This window comes from Arvicola amphibius, chromosome 8 (genome assembly GCF_903992535.2).
Source record: "Arvicola amphibius chromosome 8, mArvAmp1.2, whole genome shotgun sequence".
NCBI classification, from domain to species: domain Eukaryota; kingdom Metazoa; phylum Chordata; class Mammalia; order Rodentia; family Cricetidae; genus Arvicola; species Arvicola amphibius.
The window spans coordinates 123,372,101-123,398,157 of NC_052054.1; the positions used below are offsets into that span (position 1 = coordinate 123,372,101).

Here is a 26,057-nt window from a genome sequence, read left to right on the forward strand (position 1 = left end):
AGAACTTTTGAACTTTTCTCTGTATTACAGAGTGTGTCAATTTTAAAAGCGTCTAAGGGGTTAAAAGCGTATCTCAGCAGTTAAAGATGTACACTGCTCTTACGAAAGACAACAGGTCAATTGCCAGCAGCTACATAGGGCAGTTCACACCAACCATAACTCCAGCTCCAGATCTGTTTCCATGTTCTTACATCCATAGGCAGCTGCACTTGTGTGCATATACCCATGTACATATTATAATTAAAATAGAATTAATATTTAAAATTAAAGGCATTTAGTCTATCTGACTGCTATAACAAAATATTACAAATCAAGTGACTTATGTATAATGGAAATTTGATAGTATTCAAGGCTGGCAAACAAATTTAGTCCCACTGACCTGCTTCCTAATCCTAACCATAGTCACCATGATTGCACTCAGAGAAGAGAAGGGATCTCTCTGTGGTCTCTTTTATACGAGTGCTTAGTTTCCCAAAGGCTCCTTTACCACCTAATCATCACTAAGAGGCCATCTTAGTACCATAACTTTCAGAGTTTAGAGTTTCAACATATGAATTAAGAAGGACCAAAAATATTCACACAATTGCTGATTTTAATGTGTCGCTCATGTCTCCAAAGCCACAGAGAAACCCTATCTCGAAAAACCAAAAATAAAAAAATAAAAAATAAAAAAACGCCTTTAATCCCAGCACTCGGGAGGCAGAGGCAGGCGGATCTCTGTGAGTTCGAGACCAGCCTGGTCTACAAGAGCTAGTTCCAGGACAGGCTCCAAAGCCACAGAGAAACCCTGTCTCGAAAAACCAAAAATAAAAAAATAAAAAAAAATAATGTGTCGCTCATTGCTAAGTGTGTGTGTGTGTGTGTGTGTGTGTGTGTATCTCCTTTTCTGGCTTCTATAAGCACTGCATGCATTTGTACCACAAATATACTTGCTGGCAAAAATCTTATACAATTAGACAAACTAAATAAACATAAAAGGTCCTATAAGAAATATAAAATCTATTTCCATATGCATGTTAGTTGAAAGAATTGTCATGTATGTAAAAGAGCCAAAAGCACTCTCCTTTTCCATGATTCAGTTTCCAAGGGTGAACCTCTTAGTCTGTAACTATAACTTGAAATTACCCTCTCCTTGGTAATCCTTCAGCCTCATTCAGTAAACGAATCAGTCACTTAGGTATATAGGAGCCAGAGAAATGGAAGGCAGAGGGAACTAATAGAGTATGGTAGGATCTGAAATAACTGGAGGTCAGATATCTTTAGCAAGGCATAATTGTTGTTCAGATACAAAGAATAACCCTTACCTATGTGGAATTAAGAAAGCAAATGAAAATGGGGCTCTGTGGGAGCCTTCTCAGCTTGGTCGATCACCTTCCTGGACCTGGGGGGAGTTGGGAGGACCTTGGTCTTAGCATAGAGTGGGGAACCCTGATGGCTCCTTGGCCTTGAGAGGGAGGGAGGGGAGGTATGGGTGGAGGGGAGGGGAGGGAAGGGGGAGAAGGAGGGGAGGGAAGGGGGAGGAGGAGGGGAGGGAGGGGGGAGGAGGAGGGAAGGAGATCGAAATTTTTAAATATAAAAAAAATAAACCATGAGAAAAAAAAATGACTTTCTGATCACAGCGGTGTAGACTGTAAAATACAGAAATCAAAACTCACATGAAGTCCATGACATATGCATGCGTTTTTTTGGATCTCTTCTTACTGTTAGTCTCACTGCTCTCCGATCCCCTCCCTGTGTGTCAGTCTTCAGACATACAGAATGGCAGCCTTTAGCCAAGTCCACATGTTATTATAGTCTTAATTATTTGTTCCTTTTGCCCACAGTCTTTCTCTCCAAGCCTTAGCCTGCTTGGGGACCTCTCTCAGTTCTCTCCCCTCATGTCTACTTGCCAGACTCGTCCTCAGGATGTAGCTTCTCTTCAGAGCCCTACATGTTCTTTCCCATATGCATCAGTTACTATTTATTCCTCCCACTTTAGTAATTCACCTTGTCATCTTTTATTGTACCGACCTTATTTGATTCTTTTTTCACCTCCCGGTATCTAGCACAGCGTGCAGAAAGAACATAATGGGTGCTGTGCGTTCATGTGGACCTACGCACCAGTGTACTGACAAAATGTTTCCTATGTCCTGATCTGTGGGGACGAATAAAGAAAAGGACTTTTTTTAATGAACATTCTTTTAAAAAAATGGAATTATTTGGAAGGCTGAGAAAATATGTCATCTCCAAGGCAATAAGCTTATTTAATCTGATCCTTTAAGACCCAAAAGAACCGCTTGTTCTCGGATTTACCTTATTTTTGGAATACCCTACCTTATGTCCTAAAACAGTACTATTTAGGAAAGAGGGCAAAAATCCCATAAATACTATTTGTGAGTTGATTTCAGAAAGCATGAGTAAATGAGGTGTCACCTAGCTGTTGACTGATTGGACCATATCAGACGGTATCTCCACCAGTTGTATTTGATGGGCATTTCAGTGGCTGCTGGCTGCTGGAGCTGTGTGAAGCAATCTTCTCTTTACACTACACCGGGTCTATAGTTCATAATGTTTTGACCTATATGATTTATGTGTCTGTTTTCCACAGCTTTGTTTTGCTATCAGAAACCATTAATCCTTCAAAGCTGTGCAGGTGTAATGCTAACTGCCAACAGCAATGATTTGTAATTGGAATGAGAATGTGCTTCAGTCCTTTTATTATAATTCTGATATGCTTTTGAATGACCATATTTTACAGCTGAAAAAAATCAAATATACAATTTGTTTACATTCCTCAGTAAAACAACATGTTCATTCTTACCTAATCTAGGCCCGAGTTTTCTTTCCTTGGCTTTATGTAAACTTGGTATGTAAGGTGTAACAACACTTATCTACCTGCTTGCTGAAATATAACAATAAACAAGTTATTATTTGTGTGGATCAACAGTCTTATAAATAAATATATATTAAATTTTTGTATGATTAAAAATTAACAAACTTTCTTTCCCACCACCCCGCCTCATGAGCAATCAGCAATAAATTTTATTTTTAATTTCCCTGCACGGTTTTATGAAGATAACATATTAAAGGCTAATTTGTAGGTCATTATAAACTATGTCCTCTCACTTGTAAGTTCCTATGGTGACAACTAATGTCATAGAAGCCTTTTATTTAAAACTGGACTCTCACAGACCCCTAGGGTATCCTTTATTCTGTGCATAATGAGTAAAAATAATACAATTATTCAGCCTTGAGAAAATCTATGCAAATGATTTTGGTACCATCAACCCTTGAGTGAAGGCTTTTTAGTTATGGATAGCTGTGTTTGCTGGAGTGACTGAATAAGAGGAAGATGACACTATGCAAAATTATAGAGAAGAAAATGATGAGGGGTCTGTTGGTCAGTTCAAGTCTATGTTCGCATATCTACTAAAACACCTGCACACCTCAGTAATGAAAATGTTTGCAAAAGGACATCAGGTTCCTGAGAAAAGCAGGCATACATTTAACTCATTTTCAAATCATTCATTCTTCTTTAGAGGAACTACAGAGCAGAAGCCCAAAGCTTATCTGTGTTTTGCCACCTTCACACAACAAATTTTTATTATTTTTTTAAGTTTTTAAATGTACTCTAGGATTCTGCCTTCACTTTGAGAAATGAAGTATCCCAGTTTACAACATGAAGAACATCAGATGCTAAGTGACTCCCTTTGTGGAACTTGATTTATTTTTCAGGGAATGATGTACCTGGAAGAAAGACGGCTTGTTCATCGGGATCTGGCAGCCCGTAACGTCTTAGTAAAATCCCCAAATCATGTGAAAATCACAGACTTTGGACTAGCCCGACTTCTGGAAGGAGATGAAAAGGAATACAATGCTGATGGTGGCAAGGTAGGTATAGCGAAAGGAAGATAACTCTGTATCTCTAATAACGACAACAATGTGAAAATCCCTAAGACTCAGGATATGAACCTTTAACACAGGGCCGTAAAGATTATCCCATTGATCCTGAGACTAGAGAACTATTACAGGATGACAGCTTATGTACTGAGAAGCTTAGGTATTACTAACAATCATAATTCATTTGAAAATTGGCCATTCTCACTTCTAATCTCCCTAGAACAAAAAATCATACCTTGCAAGTACCAAGTAGAGTTGCTTTGATTTCACTTATTCCATAGTGAATGATTTACCTACATTGATTATCACTTGCCTGTACATCAGAATACACACTAAGCTACTAAAATTGAAGGTGAACCCAGTTACATCTTTAGCTACCTTTTGAAACCCTCTGTCTGATGACTGTGTTTCTGGATGCCACCCTCATCATATAGTTTTTCCCATATCTTAGTTGTAAGTCTTTCTTTAACTGATTAATACTCAGTCTTGGCTAATTACTTAGGGAAATGAGTATGTGACCTGAAGAAATCTACGTCAAAGCAGGTCAATGATACAAACTACATGAAATCTTAATCTCTAGTGACCCGTGAAGCTATGAAAAAGAAAGGTTATTTGCATATATGAGTCTGTATATATATCTTACTTTTCTATGACAAATAAATATTTGCAATAATAGGCTTCTAAGTACTTAGCATTCATTCACCCTAGACCTTTACATAATTGTCTATATTCAAATCCTACTACTACAAAGTAAAATAACACAATTTTATAAAATATGAAAATTTCGGTTTTGAGAAATTATCTGACCTTTCCGTGATCTTATCAGCCTATTTTGTCTGTTTACTACCAAACTGCAGTGGCTTAAAATCACAGCTCTGAAATTCTCGACAAGATTTCTCAGAAATAGCAGTCTATAAATCACATGACTTCGCCTGTCTTAAGAACATACAACTTTAAGGATTGTCCAAAGCAAGATTCATTATAGCTTTAAATGCCTGGTCACCATTAAGTCTTTATCAAGCCGCCTATGATTTAAACTTACTTCTATAACACGGCGTCCATAGTCCATAAAGCCTGCTAACTCCTTGCCCATAGGGAAATTACTTTCAATGTGTCTTCTGTTCCTTTTCACTGAATCCCATGATTCTGTCATAGAGTTACCTTGATGTCACCTTGGTGAGCAGCCAACCTCATGATTTCAAATGCCTATTTAGTTTTAAGCTTTCAACTGCAAAGTAGAAATGTTTATCTTTATTCCATAGAATCTAATTATATCCCAAACTACATAATGCTGCCCTTTGAGTTGAAACACATTCTGCTGACCCATCATCCACAGGTTATGAGGGCTGAGTTGTTTTCCTTGTAGTGGTGAAGGATTTGTGCTGATCCTCTTGCATTCTTTTTTATTCTTAGCTCCTATTTTGAAAACGCACATATTTTCAATTCTGGCTAGCCCAGGCAAAGGAGATCATTTGTGACTGGGGAACAAAGCAAAGCTAACTAGGAAATTCATGATTTTAGACAATTTAGTGACCAGAAAAGGAAGTGGGGGCAACTGAAGAAAAATATCCATTACATCTGTGGTCAAAAACATATCTGAGGGAGAGATGGGATCACTGAAAAGGGAAGAATCTCATTTCTGAGAAAATGTAATACAGAAACATTTTTACATTTGATGATATTGTCAGTCATCATAGTAGCTCATAATTTAGATAGTAGACATTAAGAAATAGATAAAGCTGTTCAGATGTTTAATTTTCTTTTCAGTGTTTATGAAGCTTTAAAATTTAAAATATATCCTTTGGTTAATTTACTTCATAGATTTTATCAATTTCAATCTATTTGTTCCCTATCTTGAAAAACAACTGGTTTATAGCTATATTCACACACCATCAAAAAATATAATTGAGGTCAGTCCAGAACTAGCATTTAGAAAATATAAAAATGATTTCTTTGTTGTTTTTATTAATTCACTTTTTTATTTTTCTATAGATGCCGATTAAATGGATGGCTCTGGAATGCATACATTATAGGAAGTTCACCCACCAAAGTGATGTTTGGAGCTATGGTAAACAAATCTTTATAATTTTGGTCTTCTAAAGAAAAATATGTTTACATACATGCATACATATTTATATACAAAATAGATAAAGTCATATTTTGGCTTTATTGGAAGCTCTTACAAATAAGCTTGACTCCCTAAAGGAATTAACTCTTCGGTATATACTTTAACAACCTAAATACTCCAAATCACAACTTTATCTATCTTTTTGTGATTTTTTTTTTCTGTTTTTCTAAATGTAAGTTTTCTCCTATAAACCCTGGTTTAATACAATTTGTCTGATTAATCTACTTATTCTTATACAAACACTGGAAAATGTTAGAAATGATTTCTTAGAATCTCATGGCCTTAATTTTCAACAGCCCTTTGGTCATATAACTCTGAAAGTTATCAATGTTAAAGGGTAAAGCAAAACAAAGCCACAGTCTTGTCTGTCTGTCTGTCTGTCTGTCTGTCGTCTTTTGGTTTAAGGGACACATGTTACATAGTAGAAAGCATAATGGTTACTGTGGCAACCATGAGTGGCTGATAAACACAATAACGTGATTGTGCAGGTAGTGAAGAGAGAGCACTGCTTACTGTAGGTCTGATTTCCACTTACAAACTACGTTTGGAATGACAGTACAGTTAAATGAATGGTAGGAAAGAGAAAGGCTAATATTTTCATTTGTTGAACACAGTTGTTGAGGTGAGCTAATTAGCAATTTGTTGTTATAACTTTATCCACTTACTTAGCTAGAAAGGATCAATGTTTTGTCTAAATTTAAGTATACCACATATAACTAGTATTAATTGGTAATAAAAATGCAACGCCTCTGAGTCTGTAAGGCAACTCCCAAGGTAAAGGAGCTTACTGACAAGGCTTATGGCCTGAGTTCCATCCCCAGAACAACACGGTGGAAGAACACCAAGTTTTTCAAGTTGTCCTTGGGTTTCCACTCATATCCTGTGGCATGTGCAGACCCCCACAATTACACACACACACACGCACGCACACACGCACACACACAGAAAACTTATGTAAAAGAAGAAAAAAGAAAAACAATAAAAGCCCTGGTGTGATGGTTAGTGTTAATTTTCAACTTGATAGTGTCTGAAATCATCTGGGAGATTTGCTCTAGGCATCACGCTCACTGTAGGATACCACCTTGAACACATAAATTGAGACAGGAAGACCTACGCACTGTGGGTGGAATCATTCTCTAGGCAAGAGATCCTGTGCTATATAAAGTGGACAAAGTGAGCTGAGTTAATAATATTCATGCATTCATACCTCTTTGTTTCCTGATTGTGCGTGCAACCTGACAACTGCTTGAGGCTCCTGTTGTGTTGACATTTTCACAATATAGATTATTCTCTGAACTGTCGGCCAAAATAACTCCCCTCTCCAGAAGTTTCTTCAGTCAGAGTATTTTATGACAGAAGCAGGAAACACAACAAAGACAGCAATCGGTACCAAGAAATGGGGCTTTTGTTGTAATAAAACCTGACCTCATGGGTCTTGGGCCTTTGGAACTGCTTTTGTTCGTTTGTTTGTTTTGTATTCTTTTGTTTTGTTTTTGTGGGAGGAGTGTGGAAGAGTTTGGATGTCCAGGCTAGAAAGATCCTTGAATGCTCCACGAAGAGATTGATGGGTCATTCTGGAGGAGCCTGGAGAACAGCAATGATAAGAAAACCGGAGATGATTGAAGCCTGCAGCAAGGCTGTTGCGGAAGGGGGCAGCGAATGGGAGAGAAGCCCTTCGTGTGTCTTTATTCTGCCTGTGTTCAGAGAAACTGAATGAAGTGGAATTGAGAGATGACAGACTGCTGTATTTGGCAGAGGAAACTTTAGGACAGGGGAACCTTCAGGTTGCTACTGTGATTGTCACTGATTTGGGTACCACCAAAGAAGACGATTGCATCAGGACAATGGAAGGGGTGTTCTGAGAGCAAAACCCCAATCACCAGAGGTTCCAACATGAGAGGATCCAAATTTTCTTTAAGGAAGAAAGCCCAAACTGGAGGGTTTCCCTGTTTCTTGGAAACACCTGGCTAGAGAAGTTTCCCCATGATCATCACATAGAAGTGAATGACTCTGTGGTCCACTAGGTCCAAGTTCTACCATTAGCTGGTGACAGAGCTTGGCAGTGTCACCTACATGGTATGGTTTAAAGGCATGAAGGAGACAAAAATGAAGAGGTCATGGAGAACAGCCAAGGCCCAGATATGTATGGCAGAGTTAGAGTCCCAGGGAGGCCATTGTGTGAAGCCATGAAGAAGAAACCACAACCGCTCTGGAGACTGGCTTATCAAGACGCCAGGACCATGGGACATGCATGAGCATGGGGTGCAGACATGGAACAAAACCAGCTCAGGAAATAATCTGTGTTTGCAGAAGTCAGGAGAACTGAAACTGTGAGGGGCAGTGCTACCCAAGCCTTTGAAACTCAGTTAATTACATTATCAGATCCAGATGCCACACATGGAGCATCAGGATTTGGTGTTTGCCCTGTTTCTTCCATTCTGGATAGAACAGATTAACTCTGTGTCAGTATGTGCCATTATTATATGTTGGAAGTATACAACTTTTTTCTTTAAATAAGAGCTCACAATCTCACAGTTAAGAAACTTCGGACTTTTAAAGTTTTGGAATTGTTAAAGACTATTGGGACTTTACGGTTGAACTGAATAGATTTTATTTTATAAAATTGTCTGGAAGATTTGGGTCAAAGAGTGAAAGTTACAGCTTAAAATGGATGTGTTCAGATTTCAAATTGATAAAGAGTGGAGTTGAGATGGTTTGTGTCAACAGAACATAGAATTTCTTGAGAGGTGAACCTCTGGGCGTGGCTATGGGAATTACCTTGTTTATATTATCTGAAGTACAGCTGAATGGAACCCAACCATTCCATAGACAAGGTCTCTGCACTATATGAAGTGAAGAGCCCAATCTGAATACCACTTCACGTACATCCATCTCTGTCTGTCTCCAGATTGTGGATGTGGTGTAGCGTCCCCTGCTTCCAGCTCCTGCTGCCTCAACTTTCCCACAATAAGGGAAGGTACCTTATACTGTGAGGTGAAATAAACCCTCTTCCTTTTACATTGCTTGAATAAAAACATATTATTATACCATGTTACAATTAACAGCCCCAGACTAGGTAATGAGGGCTCAAGGAGGAATGCATAGATCTGTGTGGGAAGGGGAAATAAAGGAAGTCTTCTTGGTGGACTGGGAGCCAAGGAGCATAGGATGCTGAGGGCTCTGGTTGGGGAATGGGCGGAGGAGGCCAGCGCTGAGAGAGATGACAGGAAAAGTGGTCTTTACAGTCTGTAAATGGGGTAGACGTCTGATGCAAGAGAAACTCCTGGGAGTCTACAAGTATGGCCTCAGCTAAGATTCCTGGCAGCAGTTGATGCATAGCCTGAATTAGCCATTCCCTATAGTCAAATTGGTGACTACTCTGGTTGTCATCAGACACCCTTCTTTCAGTGACTGATGGAGGCAGTTGCACAGATCTATGGCCAAACATTGGGCTGAACTTGGGGACGCCTCCTGAGGAGAGGGAGGAAGGATTGTAGGAAGCAGTGGGACCAGGGACATCACAGAAAACCCAGAGAAACAGCTAGCTTGGCTCAGGGGATCTCATAGAGTGTGAACCAACAATCAAGGAACCTGCATGGGACCAACCTTGGCCCTCTCTATATATGTGACAGTTGAGTAACTTGGTCTATTTGTGAGACTCCTGGCAATGGAGACAGGGACTGTCCCTAGTGCTTTGGCTGCCTCTTGATAACCTATTCTTACTGATGGATTGTCTTGCTCAGCCTGAATACAGGAGGAGGTGCTTGGTCTTAAAGCATCTTGATATCCCATGCTTTGCTGATGTCCATGGGACACTTTCTGAACTAAAACAGAGGAGGGGTAGGTTGAAGGGGAGGTTCAGATGGTGGAAAGAGAATGAAAGAAAAGAGGGGATGTTGCAGTCAGGATGTAAAAAAAAAACCATTTAATATAAATATTTATTATATATTATATATAATCTCATAACTGAAGGAAAAACTAACTTAAAAGTGATCATAAAATTTAAAAGCACAATACAATTGATTTTACATAAATTATGGCTTAGTTTTAGCTTTTTTCATCACTTCGTATAAACAAATATAACATACATATGTTATATATATGTGAGAGAGAGAGAGAGAGAGACCTAAGACATCTCAACACAAAGTTCCCATATCTATGTTATAAGTGGTGTTAAATTTTCCAAGAAGGTCACACATAATCTAATTTGTGAGTAGAAAATATGTCTTTATGGTTAAGACAAATGTTTAAACAAGCTTAGTTATTAAACAACTTTAAACAGTCAATAAAAAGCAAATATATCACGTTTATGATAGACTCATATGTGGTACAGATTATCACGCATGTTCGTGTATATATATATATATAATAAATATTACAAATGTAGATAAGTCTGTGGTAATGAAGATTTATATCACATATAAATTTTTCATATTTTCTACTACATATTAATATATACTTATGCCTTTTTTCCCCTTTTGTATTTGTGTCTCACTAAATTTAAAGGTGACAATTTGCCTCTAGCAAATTGCTCATGGCCTCAAACCAAACAAACAAATGTCAAAAAGTCATTCTTTATTACTACAATTTGTCTTTTAGAGAAAATCTTGTGAGTCTGGCTATCATATTTTTATTCACGATGAGTTCAAGATTCCGCAGGCTGTTGAATGAACATCAACAAATAGATGCATAGTGCTGTTTGGGGTCATAGCCGCAGTCTCGGAATATTTTTTATAAGATTCTGGAGATTATTATGATATGCCGTAGCTGATTGCAAGAGGCATAAGTGGCAGAAAATGTACACATCCATGTTTATAATATCTTTCTGATGAAAATTATCACTCGCTGCATTTTATATGCACAGAATATGCATCAGTTGTGATATGTCTTAAAGGTGTTGAAATTGCAACGTAAGTTTTATGTTTCTCATATAATCTGTCTGAAATTTAGTATGTACCTATAGCCATTCACCTTAACATTCATGGTGCCAGGCACTCCAGAAAGATTTAATTACATTATTAAAAGCAGGAATTTGGACATATTAGCCTTTGGTTTTGTAGTAACTAACATTATATTTCATAATATTTTTATTGTTTTGCCATGTAATGATTTTTAAATTTTGCTTATTTTGGAAGATCTGATAGAGATTTAAAAATACCTGTGTAGTCCTTTGCAACAGCAAGGATGGGCTGAATAAAATGTTTCCTTCGTGCATGTGCCCTGTATGCTAATGAATGTATGTTGTATGTATGTATATAAATGTGTGTTTATAATACCGTGGTTGATTTGCTGAAAAAGAGTGATCACCATTTTGATAGCATTCCATTGAAGTATAAACAATGGCTTTCTTGAGCAACTAGATCTTTGAAGTTTATATGTATGTATATGTTTATATGTTTGTGTATGTATATGTGTGTATCTATATATATATAGAGAGAGATAGTTTTCAGGCAATGGTGACTGGTACATGCCAGTTTAAATAAATAATCATCACAGAGATATTCAGAACATATAACCCCAATTAACACATTTTAAACTAAAATAAATCTCTATATGCTCAATCAAGACTCATATTGTAACACTACCATGCTTACATAACTGTTTCTCTTTTAAAGGTATTCTGGCCTATGGATAAGACTCAGTAATAGAGAATTTACCTATTATAGTAAAGAAGTAATCTTTACAATATGGCTGCTTTTGTTCTTTTTTAAATTTATTTTTTATTGATTTTTGTGAAGCTCTACACTTTCTATTTTTGTTCTTAGTGTTGCCTTTTATTTTATTTCTCTGTCAGTGCTCTAGTGGTTAAAAATATTATATCATTAGATTAGAAGTAAGCTGTCCATTTTTCTTCATTCCTTCATTTCTCATTTCTATGTATACCCATTCCTATGTATTCTGTCTTCCATATGGATTGGTCCTCATGAAGACTCTTGTATGTGCTAACTAAATTTTTATTCTACTTGTTTTCTTTGTGTTACCAGAGAAGTGAGGCACTTCTCTTCACAGTAACAACAGACACCTGCAACATTCTGGAACTGCCAGTTCAGCCTTTGACAGCTTTCCCACCAATAGACTCATTTAAAAATTTATCCATGTCAGGCTTTTCCTGAAATCATATTGATTTTGTACTGAACACATGCATACAGTAAAGGGATTGTATCCTGGATTTCTGTATATTTGAAACAATTTTCATCAGTAAGCATTAATTAGCATTACCTGTAGGTACAAACGGGGAGCTTGTTTTAATTTCCGGTATCTGTTCTAAAGTTTTCCTTCTATGCATTAACAATTCCAAGACAATAGTAAGAAAATTCGTACTGGGAATTGCCATTAGAGGGTTTAGCATTGTTGCTGTGAGTGAAACAATGTGAAGTTTTCTTTGAGTTTCTAATATTTGCTTTTTAAAGAGTAATTTTATATGTGCTCATTCAAAATTGTAACAGTAATTTGCTTATATATGAATTTTCTTTCCAATAAGGTGTCACAATATGGGAACTGATGACCTTTGGAGGAAAGCCTTATGACGGAATTCCAACCCGAGAAATTCCGGATTTATTAGAGAAAGGAGAGCGTTTGCCTCAACCGCCCATCTGCACCATTGACGTTTACATGGTCATGGTCAAATGTAAGACTGGAAAATAATTTTACCACCTGCATGATCATTTTTAGTAAAATAACAGTTTAGATTGTTTTACCTGCAAAATGTTTCTTTGCTTTGAAAAACATAGCAGCAAGAATATTTGTGAATGTAGAATATAAATACACGTTTGTTGTGATTATTATAATAAAATAATATCATGCTTCCAAGCTACAAAGTAAAAATTATGTATGTCTTACTCTTCTAATTTTTATAATTTCCATGCCCAGCAAAGATTTTCATAAAGAAAGATCATCATTCATAAGAAAGTTAGTAATAATATTAATGTTAATCTTTATGGGAACATATCTAAACATCACTGATAGTCTAAAACTGAATTAATTGGCTATAGGTTTAATCAAAATAAATTAGCAGAGCAGGTTGAAAATCAGAAAAGACAAATCTTCATTGAAGTAAAGATTATAATGCTTACTTTTTCAATTTCATCATTTGTTTACGTCAAGGGTTCTTCCTTCTCTTTCCCCTCTTATACCCCAGACACATATGTATTATAAATGTGTTTTGGAAGCCTAGATCCTTCATTTTAATAGAATTAAACAAGTCTCTGGGGTTTCTGACTTAATTTAAGTGAGATTAACTGGCAGCCGTTTCTCTCGCATAATCTTTGGTTTTCTAGTTTTGATTTACATAGGGTTAAAGAAAGACACAAAATGGTGAAGGTGAATAAGCATTTTATTAATAAGAGACTCAGAGACTCTGGGCCCAGGTCCTCTCATATTTATATTCATGACATGTGTGATCCATTCTGACAGGAAGGGAAGAAATGAAAACTCTTCCTTGCAGTGCAGGTCAGCATGCCCTTTTCTCTAAGCGTAGACCTATTTAGTTAATATTTAGTTGGAGAGAAACAAATATCTCACTGTGAAGTTAACCTTTCTTGGCTCCAGTAGCTTTGTCATTAGCATCTTGGCATTAACAAGCATTTTTGGAAATGAATACCCATAAGATGTAGAGTGTTTGAGCTTAGGAGACGTGACACAAAGGATGCATAATATGATACTCAAAGGATTTCCAGAGCAGGAACAAAAGTTAATGCTTTAAACATAGCACAAAAAGAAAAAAAAAAGAAAAAGAAAATCCCTAGCTGTATTGACCTAATTTACTTGTTTATTGACCTTGTTTACTTGATATCCTGAAGAGAGCTAAGAGCACTCACATCTTGTATGGGAATTTGATACCATAACCTGCATCACATGTGATTTGAATAACACAATGTGATGATGAAAAGACAGGCAAACATTTTGCCTTATTAAGCAAAGCACATTGAGACTTTTACGTTTTGTTTTTCCCATTCCCCTGGAGACTGTATGCTTTAGAAAGGGATCATTTGGCAAAGCAACCAAGGAAAGCTTGGTGCTGTTATTCTTGTCAACTCCTCAGCTAAACAGAGTATAGGTTGTTAAGGTCTGCTGATCTAAACTCCCAGAAAAAGAATACTACCTACCTTGAAAACTAGTATTTTTATTTTGGAAATGCCAACATTAAGATCAGCTAATGGGTGTTGCTGAACACACATTACAAATAATTCTGCATTTTTCTTTCAAATTGGCAAAAAGCAGTTTCTTTCAGTTCCCCCTTTCAACCTTTTGTGCCATAGGAATATATAATGACAATCAAATATTTTCCACCATGTATTCTTGATATAAAACTTCACGTTCTATGTCAATTATCTTGTCTATAACTACCAAAGAATGTTTTAAAAACATTATCACCACACTCCAATACAAGAACAACAGAATCTGAGGTTCTAAAATTTTCCATAGTTAGATCTATTTTCTATGTCCTTGAGATCTATTTTCAAGGACAAGAATTAAGTTTGTAAAGGATCAACAAAATAAAAATTAGGGGTCTCATAGAGAAGGTTCAGCAGTTAAAAGCTTGTGTTGCTCTTGTACATGACCCAAGTTTAGCTCTCAGCACCTAAATCAAGCAACTCACAACTGCCTGTAACTCCAGCTCAGGTTGACCAATGCCCTTTCCTGACGTCCATTAGCATCTGCATGGATGTGCTCATGCCACGTTAACTGGTACCCTTTCCTGATGTCCATGAGTTCTTGCATTCATGTTTACACACCTAGACACAGACACATAATTAAAATTAGACTAAATTTTTAAAAATTTTCCTTTTTTTTCTTCTCATTTTTTTTATTAAAAATTTCCATCTCCTCCCCTCCTCCTCCCCCTTCCCTCCCCTCCCTTCCACCCATACCGCCACTCCACCCCTCTCCAAGACAAAGAGCCATCAGGGTTCCCTTCACTATGTTAAGTCTAAGGTCCTCCCAGCTCCCCCTAAGTCCAGGAAGGTGAGCAACCAAACTGACAAGGCTCACCGTGAGCCCGTCCATGCTGTAGAGTTTATGCTCATCGCCGTTGTCCTTGGTTTCTCAGTCCTCCTCCACCATTAGCCACATTCAGAGAGTCCTGTTTGGTCCCCTGTTCCATCAGTCCCATTACAACTGGACTTGGTGGTCTAGAATATTGCAGTCACAATGAATGACAATTTACTAAGTTACAGTCTTCCATGATTGTTTTTCTTCTCTCACTGATTTTCTTTCACAGAACATTTTGCAGATTATTATTAACACAACACCTTTTGCATTTTGTCTGCATTTCCTAAAATTTTAGCATCACATTCTCCAATCATGGATACACCAACACTTTCCTCTGCATTAATTGGCAGGTTGGATGATCGATGCCGACAGCAGGCCTAAATTCAAGGAACTGGCTGCTGAGTTTTCAAGGATGGCTAGAGACCCTCAAAGATACCTAGTTATTCAGGTGAGTCATTTTGACTTTGCTGGAAACATCCAATAATCAAATGTCTATGTGAAACAACCTAGGAATTGGTGGATCTAAATATGGTTCTATTAACTGAGACAAAGTAGGCTCAAAAAGACAAATATTACCTGTTCTCTCTCATATGCATATCCTACATATGTGTGTGTGTGTGTGTGTGTGTGTGTGATATAGCTCACAAAACTAGAAAGGAAGCATGAGAAAGGAAAAGAGGTTTTAAGTGGAAGGTAACTGGGGACAAGAAAGAAGTAATAGAATACATATGATATAGAAGTAGAAAGACTACTTGAAAAAGGAAGGAAGGACATGAACATCCAGGTGAGAGAAGTGCAAGATGATAAAACCAAGTATAAATATAAATGCCATGACAAGGTCATTACAAACCCTTTAATTTGTATGATAATTTTAGAAGTATATATTGAATGTTTAATTGGGGTGTACAGTATTCAAGCAATAATTCAATTCAAATGAATTGGTGCTTATTTAAGTTAAAGAACATACCAAGAGAAAATTTCCATTCGACACTAGGAATCAAATAGATTGTATCACTTAATTAATGTAATCATTTCTTTGACATTATGTTTACCTAAAGACTACATAACTGTACCTCAAATATTCTCGATTATCTTTCTTCATTGAAAAAAACCTTTACCTTCAAGTAACATGAAGACAAAAGCCAGAATTTAGAAGATAGTAATTTTCATTCGTTTTCCCCACAAAATAACTTTCACAAACTGAAATTGTTTACCTTAATATTACAAACATTTGGAAAAGCTAAAAATATCTAAGAAATGACAAGTTGAACAAAGTTTAGTGTTTCATATCTCTTCCAAAGTCATATATTCTCTGCGTCAATGTACTATGATTTTTGAATGCTATTACTTTGGTAATGACGTTAAGTATACCGTAAGACAAAACATGGGTGTCTGTGCCCTGACTTCGTAGCATCAGTACAGCCATATTAAATAAAAGCTGGTATCAATTGCCTTCTAAGTCTTTTCTTAGCCCAAACACCTCTTCAACAGTGAGATGTTACTCTTAGATCTGAAGTGGATTTTGCCACCCTTGAAATGTACACATCACCTACCCTAGTTCATTCTTGATGTTGTTGCATTATATTCTTCTTATATTCCATTCCTTACCTTTTGATATCTAACAACAGTATGTGATTTTTTTTTCTAGTTGGTAGTTAATCTAAAGATGCTTTATCATGAGCACAGGATTCTCTGGCTGTTTATTTTTCTATTATATAAAATTACTGTGGAAGCTACATGTTATGAAGGAAAGAATAATTATTTGTGCATTTCTTATGGGCAATCTTTCAGGGTGATGATCGTATGAAGCTTCCCAGCCCAAATGACAGCAAATTCTTCCAGAATCTCTTGGATGAAGATCTGGAAGACATGATGGATGCTGAGGAGTACTTGGTACCCCAGGCTTTCAACATCCCTCCTCCTATCTACACATCCAGAGCAAGAACTGACTCCAATAGGGTAAGAAGTAATTAGATACAAGTACCATGTTATTTCTGAGAAATAAATGCGTATACACTGTGAGTATAAACATTTCCAAATAACCGTACAGCTAACTATTGCAAAGTCTATATTAAAAACACACTGTACCCACAAATGACATGCCAAGCTCATTACAGATATAGTTAACTTTGGAAGATAAGCATGAACAATACAGTATGTGCTCTGAGATATCACCGTTTCAAAAGAAACCATCTTATCCATCTTAAATTAAACAAATTTTATTTGCTAACAGCCAAACTAATAAAACTTCCCACAGGAATGAAAATTCTTACCAATCTGGCATTGGCTGTTCTTTGTTGAGAACATCACAGTAGGCTATATTGACGAATACCAGTACTGCCGTTTTCACTCACTGAAGAAGCATTCACTTTTCTGACAAATGAAATACAAGCTCAGAGACGTGTGCGACCTTTAACCCACAATGGATCATATTCAGAAGCCCAGTGAATCTTCACAAAGACGTTGACAGGTTTTAGCAGACGCTTCTGAGAAGAACTTACATTTGATATATCAAATCCACTGTAGGTGGATCCCGGTTTTTTTTAGTGAATGCTGTCAACCCATCTGTTTATTTTTAAAGATTTTCTTGTGGGGACTGGAGAGATGGCGCATATGAGTATGTACTGATTTTTGCAGAGTTCAGATCTCAGAATCAGGCTGGTGAAAACTCCTGTTCTCTTCTGGTCTCTGAGGGCAGCTGCATTTATGTGCAAGCATACATTCATTTTAAATAAAATAATCTTATTTAAATATTTTTAATTTAAACTGGACGGTGGTGGTGCACGCCTTTATTCCCAGCACTCGGGAGGCAGAGGCAGGCGGATCTCTGAGTTCGAGGCCAGCCTGGTCTACAAGAGCTAGTTCCAGGACAGGTTCTAGAAACTACAGGGAAACCCTGTCTCTAAAAACCAATATATATATATTTATATATATATATATATAAACAAATATATATATATATATAATTTAAAAATGACTTGACATCCACTCAAAATATGAATGCCTCTGTACATGAGATGTTATCACATATTAGAGATTCAAGGAATTTGTACACAACTTATGACTTCAGAAAATATCCAAGGCATCCTGATAGCAAGGAAACAAAACCAACCTAGATGTTCATCAACAATGAATGGGTAATAAAAACATGGTACATATAAAAAATGGAATATTACTTAAAGAAAAATAAAATCACCAAATCATCAAGAAAATTATGTACTTGAAAATTACAAGATTAAAGTAAGTAATCAAAATCAAAAAGAAGAAAATAAGAAAAACATGCATGTTTTCTTTTACATGTGAATCCTAGCCTACAGTGTATACATGAATGTATTAAGGACATGTAAGCATGAGTATAGTATAGAATTCAGACAGGAAATCAAGAGGATAATATTGGGTGACAAGGAAGGACAAGGTATTGTTAAAAGGACTATGACATTATTTCTTTTTTCTAGCTTCAACTCCCTCATAGTTTTCTTCTTTTTATAGTGGATAAGTAAATCCAATTTTCTGGTTACTAAAGCAACAGGAACCACAAATACATAAATGTATAAATTATAGAATTGATCACAAAAGTGTAAAACCTTAAGTGAAGCAGAAATGCTTCAGAATGGTCATCCTAACTATATAGCTGATTGAAATGTCTGCAATGTGCCTAGTGTGTGAGTAGGTTCCTTAAATCACTTGCACGATGGTTTTGCTTGTGAGTTAATTAGAAGTACATGCTTTTATTATTTTTTAAATGTCTCTGGGTTAATGGAAGAGCCCATGGCAAGTGCTACCGTGCATTATTTCCTGACCATTAGTGGGTGTGGAGAGACACTGATTTCAAGTCTCCACTCTGTATGTCCCACTTGTAAGATAGAAACATGATTCCTGGTTGCTTATTGGGTAATAACTTTCCCCTTCGTATCTCCATCTCAAAACACTGTCACTCTAGTAGAACAATATATCCTAGCTGTCTTGACCACAAGCTTAAGAGAAATTTCAAACTCCCTGTCATTCTCTAAAATGGAAGTAACTTTATTTCAGACTGAGAGCAATAATGAAATAGTACCTAGATCTTACCATTCAACACATGTATGTTAACAACAGTCCAATGATGTTATTTTGTTATTATCAAGTCTTACGAACAAGAAATCAGTAACCACAAAGTGAGGTTATTAGAATGGTGTCCAATGCCTACCTAGCAGATCTGAGTTCTTAGATAGGCCTTTTGTCTCTCCTACAATGTGCCTTGTATTTAAAGATACAAGTTTATTCCCATGATAATCTTCTTGTTCTTGGCATAAACATCAGTGTCTGGGACTTGTCAGTAAAGTTCCCTAGTATTTGCCCCATAAAATGCAACTCATTGGTTTACATTTCTTTAAACTTTTCCTTCCATTTGAAAGACAATATAGCCGGGCGGTGGTGGCGCATGCCTTTAATCCCAGCACTCGGGAGGCAGAGGCAGGCGGATCTCTGTGAGTTCGAGACCAGCCTGGTCTACAAGAGCTAGTTCCAGGACAGGCTCCAAAACCACAGAGAAACCCTGTCTTGAAAAACCAAAAAAAAAAAAAAAAAAGAAAGACAATATATAAAGGCAAGGCAAAGCCAGTCTATAATCTCAGCTATAATCACCTATAATCTCAGCACTGGTGAGGCTGAGGCAGGAAGATTTTGTAAATTCAATGCCAATCAATGTTTGTAGTGATCTCTGCCCGAATAAATAGTAAGAGATCTTGTCTCAAAAGCTAAACAAAGGAAAAGCAAATAGCAATAGGAAAGAAGAAAAGAAGGGAAAGGTAAGAAGGACAGACAGAAGCAAACATTGAGAACTGTTTACTTTTTTATGAAAAACAATTTAATCCCAATCCAAATTGAAGATTTTTTTATGGCCCCATAATGCAATAGTTGAAATATTCAAGAGCAAATTCCAGGATAGCCAAGACTACACATAGAAACCCTGTCTTGAAAACCCAAATAAATATATAAATAAACAATAAGTTTAAGTTCATAGAGAGATGTGAACTCCAGTCTTAGTGGGAGGTAGGAAAGTCTGTAGGTATAAGAGGGGCCACTTTCCCTGCCCTCTCTATAGAGCAAACAGGATCAAGTTTCACAATTGTATTTATTGTTCTAAAAGACAAGTTCATCACTATTCATTTCAATAATCTTTTTTTAGAAAGCAGTTTTATTTCTTGAAGTGAAATGCTATCAAGATATCAAGACCAAGGCTGGGTTTTTTCTTTTTCATAAGAATTCTGAAATTCCACCTTTCGGTTCACTCTAATTTATAATACTTTATGCAAGGAATTCTTGATGACAGTTTGAGCTGGCTAAACAGAACTAGACAAGGAAGAAATCACATGGGGGAATCCTTGTCCTTTACTCTTTTTCTCCTCTGCATTTTGATTTGCTAACTGTGAAGTCCTATTTACATTTCCAGGGTCTGGAAAAAGAATTGTACTTAATACCACTTATTTGGCAGTATTAAAACACATTTCTAAAAATTGCATGTGTGTGTATGTATGTGAGTGTGTGTATGCACATGTATTCCATGCTGCATATGTGTAAATTCAAGGATAACTTCAGGTGGCATCTTTACTGTCTATTTTATTTCAAACAAAATCTTTTGTCCACTAATATGTAAGCAAAGCTAGTGGGCCTGTGATTCGCCTGTCTCCAGCTCACATCCTAGGAGTTCTAGGGTTATTAGCATGAGCCAGTGCACCTGGACTTCATACTGCAGCAGTGCTAGGATTAGAAGTATGAGCCAGTGCACCTGGACTTCACACTGCAGCAGTGCTATGATTATCAGCATGAGTTAGTGCACCTGGACTTCATGCTGCAGCAGTGCTAGTATTATCTACATGAGCCAGTGCACCTGGACTTCTCCCTGCAGCAGTGCTAGGATTAGAAGCATGAGCCAGTGCACCTGGACTTCTCACTCTAGGAGTGTGAGGATTAGAAGCATGTACCACTTCACCTGGCTTTAGGTCCTGTGACCCCATCTCAGACGGTCATGTTTTCACAGTAAGTACTTTTCCCAGTGAGCAATATCTTTAGCTCATAAAAATGTCTTGTCATTTATATTGCCCTAATTATATAGCTCTGGCTTTTTATAACTCTTATTTCAACTTATAACATATATAAATATTATTTCCATCCTTATCTACAATGCTTAGTTACATTATTTCACAGTTACTTTAATCTTAGTTTCTGTGGTCAAGTTACAATTACAATAAGGGACTTTGTTAAAGCAAATAATGTTGGAATATTTATAAATATGTTTGATAAACCTTTAGTACCAAGCAAATAGTCAGTTTTAAAATGCAAAATGCATTTTTTTCTAGATAGATACTTCAGTAATGTTTTTGCTTGCTCTATAGAATTGCTTTCTCATTTTTAAATTAATACAACCGTACCCATCTATATGAGTGATATACAACTAAGAATTACATTTTTCTAGTAACTGGCAAGTGAATATTAACCTCCTTTAGAATGACATAATTTTTGTTTGTTTCCTTTTTTATTTGTCAATAGCATAAATACTGTATGTTAGGAATAATTCCTAAGAACTAGCCTCTCTGCCAATGCAAATAATCCCAATCAAACCAACTTAAAAGATATCCAGGTTTAATTGGATGTCTGCTGTTGGAGGAGAGAGCTGATTGTTGGTTCCCGGTAGCTCAGCCCTGAAATAATCACACAGAAACCATATTGTTTAAATCACTGCTTGGCCCATTAGCTCTAGCTTCTTTTTGGCTAACTCTTACATATTAATTTAACCCATCTCCATTAACCTGTGTATCACCATGTGGCTGTGGTTTATCGGCTAAAGTTCCGACTATCTCTGGTGGGGCTACATGGCATTTCTTTGACTCAACCCTTCTTTCTCCCAGCATTCAGTCTAGCTTTGCCTAAGTACCTAAGTTCTGCCTTGCTATTAGCTCCAAAGCAGTTTCTTTATTCATTAATGGTAATCACAGCACACAGAGGGGACTCCCACATCAGTCTGTACTCTCTGGTGTCCCCTGAGGGGGAAACGGAAAGCCAGCACTACCAGCAAAGAGGAACAGGGAAGACCACATGTTTATTCTCTAGGGAGGAGTTTAAATAGCCTGTGGGGGTGGTCTTGACCATTCCTGAGGAGGGTTCAAGGCTTCAAGGGCTCAGGGGAGAGACCTTCCAGAGATGGAGGCCGGAGACTGGGATTACATTCCAGACTCTTTGTATAAGGGGTGACAGGAAGATGAGGTGATACTTATGACCAACATTTTAGGTTCTCTTTGAATAAAGTGGCATTGGCTCAAGTCTGGCTACTTCTTGCAGGAATGGGGCAATGTGGGGGAAAGGAGGGTTGTATCTTGGTGGGCTCACACTCAGCAAGAGGTGTGGCTAGAGAGACATCCTGTTTACTGTCATCCTAGAGACTTCAGGCATCTGTTCCATGAGGGAGATGAGAAGGCAGGTGACTAGGAGAAAAAAATGTTGTTATTACCCATCTTGTTTATATCAGCAAAGATGAGTGTGCCATGATGAGGAGCAGATAGGCCCTTCATTCTGGCATCTTGGAAAACCAGAGAGTGGAAGGTCCTAACTACTGGACAGATCAAGTTTCCTGAGTAGGTGCCCACTTAAGTCTGGAGAGATGGTACCAGCACAGGTTCCAGGAGCTTGGTAGCCAAGTCGGTGTTGAGGATTATCATGTGAAGTCCTGTCCATCAAGGTTCCAAAGACCTAGGAGCTAGCTGTTTGAGAAGTACTCTGTCCCCTGGGGAGAATGAGATAGGTTTAGGGGCATTAGGGTCCACTGGTGTAGGGGCAGGGAGACAACTGTCAGTATGTGAACAGAGAAGGGACCTCAGAATTGAGAGATAGGGTAGATATCCCACCAATGAAGGAATTTTGGCTGGGAGGTGATGGTTAAGGAGAAAGGGCTTGCCATAAAGGAGCTTGAAAGGGCTCAGACACATAGGGGAATGTGGGGTGGCCCTGAGGTGAATAACGGCAATGGGGAGAAGGGAGGGCCAAGATAACGTGAGTTCAATGGAGAGCTTGATTAGCTGTTGTTTGATGAGTCCATTGGCCCTCTCCACCTTTCACAAGGATTGTGAATGGGAGAGAATGTGGAATTTTCAGGAGATGTTGAGAGCTTTTGACACAAGCTCCATGACCCTGGAAGTGAAGGCTGGTCCACTGTATATCTGGATGGTCTGTGGGACACCAAACTGAGGAATGATATGGTCCAGAGTACCTGAGCTGCCACATCTGCCATTTCCCTGGAGGCCAGAAACACTTCTATCCATCCTGTAAAAGTGTCCACAAGTGTTAGGAGATAATGGAGTTATTTTTTTAATGAGTAGGCATATGGGTGAAATTTACCTGCCAACTTTGCTCAGTTGGTGTCCACAAAGCTGATCTAGAGGCTGAAGTATAATGAGAGCCCCCTGTGGATTGGCCTGGATGCACATCTGGCAGGAGTGGACCTGTAAAATACGATCTCAGAGATGGGTGGGATCAAAGAAGGGCTCCATGAAGTGGAACAAAGCTTTGGGGCCTATGTGTGAGGTCTGGTGGATGTCTGAAATGATTGACAATGCCTGGTCTTGAGGAAGGATGGGACAGTTATTTAAGTCGAACCATCCATCCTTTGTTTCTGTGGCCCCCATTTTTATGAGTTGGTCCCTTTCTTTTGATTGGTAACAGGGCTGATAGAAGGGAGTCAAGAACAAAATATGTTCTGTGGAATCAGAGGAGCTGGAGGCCACCCCGGGGGCCACTGAGTCAGCCTAGGCACTGCATAAGGCCACTGGGTCCTTGGAGGATTTGTGTCCCCAACAGTGATTAATGGCTATTTCTGCAGGGAGCTGGAGGACCCCCAAGAGTTTGGCTATAAGCGGTCCTGTTAACTAAGGGAGTGCCCTTGGTAGTAAGGAAGCCACTTTCCTTCCAGAGTGCAGAATGGGTATGGGCTATTAAGAAGGCATATTTAGAGTCAGTATAGATATTAGCTCTTTGGCCCTTGGCTATTTGGAATGCCCTAGTCAAGGCAATTAATTTGGCCTTTTGTGAAAAGGTTCACATTGGTAGGCGGGTCGCTTCAACTGTTAGTAGAAGTGATCACTACATATGCTACCTGGCAGTTTCCTAATTTAATCTATAAGGGAGCTTCCATCAACAAACAGGGTGAGTTGGGTATCTGTAAGTGGCTGGTCTAGAAGACCCAGCCTAGGTGAGGTTAAAACCTCTATAGCCTCTGGGCAAGAGTGAGAGGAGGTGTGGGGGAGGGGGGAGCAGGAAAGAGAATTGTGGGGGCAGGGGTTAGGGCAGGACTGGAGGCCAAAGAAATGTGGGGAATTTCTAGAAACAGTAAGTGAAAAACCTGGACTCATGAAGGCCCCAGTAAAGACAGAGAGAGAGAGAGGAGTGTCTCAGGTGGTCTGAGAGGCAGTGGGTGGAATATACCATGATTGGTCTGGACAAGGTGACCTCAATAGCCTCCCAAGTAAGTTCAGCTGCTGCTGCCAGGGCTCTCAGGCATGGTTGCCATCCACAGATGGTGAGGTCCAGCTCTTTGGATAAAAAGGTGACAGCCCAAGTCACAGGCCCAGCCTGTTGGGTTAGAACTCCCGTGGCCACTCCTGACCTCTCATCTGTATAGAGATGGTAAGGTCTTATGGGGTCTGGAAGAGCAAGAACAGGGGCTGTTAGAAAGGCATCCCGCAGTAGAGAGAAGTAGCAGCAGTCGATGGCCAGGTGGGTGAGAGGCTCATGGAGGTCTCTCTGGCTGCCTGGTACAGGGGCTTGGCTGTAGTGGCAAAGTTAGGAATCCAGTGGTAGAAGAACCCTAGCAGGCCCAAAAATGAGAGGATCTGAGCCCCTGTGATTGGGGGCTATAAATCCTGCAGGGCCTGGGCCCTGTCAGAGGTGAGCGTCTTAGACCCGGGGCTAAGTTGCACACCCAAATATACCACTGTAGAAGGGCACAGCTGAGCCTTAGTTGGTGAGACTTGATATCCCAGGGATCTGAGGAAATTCAGGAGCACAGAGGTGGCCTATTGGGACAGAGACAATGTAGGACTGCAGAGAAGGAAAGCATCAATGTACTGGAGGAGGGTGCTAGGACCTGGGTCAATGTGTGAGAGATCTCAAGCCAGAGTTTGGCCAAAGAAATAGGGGCTGTCTCGAAAACCCTGAGGGAAAACAGTCCACGTAATCCTCCCAGGTGAAGGCAAAAAGGAAGTATGAGTCAGGGTGTAAAGGGACAGTGAAGAAGGAATCTTTTAGGTCCAGAACAGTAAAGTAGGAGGTGGTAGGAGGGACATTAGACAGGAGATTGTAAGGGTTGCTAACCAGTGGGTGAACTGGAATGACTGTCTCATTCATGAGGCGGAGGTCTTGAACCCAGCAGTAAGCGCCAGAGGGCTTACACACGGGAAGTCTTGGAGCATTGCCACCTGTTGCAGCCTTATCTGTCAGGAGGACTCAGCTGTTTCTTGGGGGGGTGCATTAAAAACTCTAAAGGCCACTTTTACCCATTTCTGGTGGGGGGTTGGGGACCTTCCTCAGCCTTTTTTTTTAAAACTTTTTTCTAATATCTGGTGCTGACTGAGAAATAAAATGGGTAGCCAGGACCGTGGCTCCTATTTGGGAGACTGGGTCCAGTTTAGTATATTGGGCTATGGTCTATTGTAATTGGTTTAAAAAATTGGCTGGGTCTTCATCAGCTATCTGTGTGATCTCTCAAAGTTTTGTCAAAATTAACTACTTTCTCCGAGATCATATCCATACCCTGAAGGAGGCAGAGTACCATGTTCTCCCGCCTCTGTCAACTGTTCTTTCCAGACTGATAATTCCAGTATGGTTCCGTGGATGACATGGCCACTTCCTCCACAGGGACTGTACTGTCTAGTAGGTGAGTCTGGACTGCGTACTGTCTAGCTAGTGCCTGATTGTACTTCACTCTGCAGAAGTGAGCGTAGAGGCCTGGATGACATAGAAGTCAGGTAGGCCTGGAACAGATAGCAAAACTCTTTAATAGAAACAGAAGGACTAGCAGAGAAGAAACTCA

The 26,057-nt window shown here is 38.6% G+C and overlaps 1 protein-coding gene across 1 annotated transcript in view; it reads left to right on the plus strand.

The window, feature by feature from the left end:
* Positions 1-26,057, plus strand: part of Erbb4 (erb-b2 receptor tyrosine kinase 4) — a 687,902-nt gene that overhangs the window by 630,167 nt on the left and 31,678 nt on the right. Inside the window, exons 21-25 of the mRNA XM_042055633.1 lie at positions 3,715-3,870; positions 5,872-5,947; positions 12,489-12,635; positions 15,349-15,446; positions 16,790-16,957. Of these exons, the coding sequence (XP_041911567.1) occupies positions 3,715-3,870; positions 5,872-5,947; positions 12,489-12,635; positions 15,349-15,446; positions 16,790-16,957 (645 nt within the window). The remainder of the gene's footprint in view (positions 1-3,714; positions 3,871-5,871; positions 5,948-12,488; positions 12,636-15,348; positions 15,447-16,789; positions 16,958-26,057) is intronic.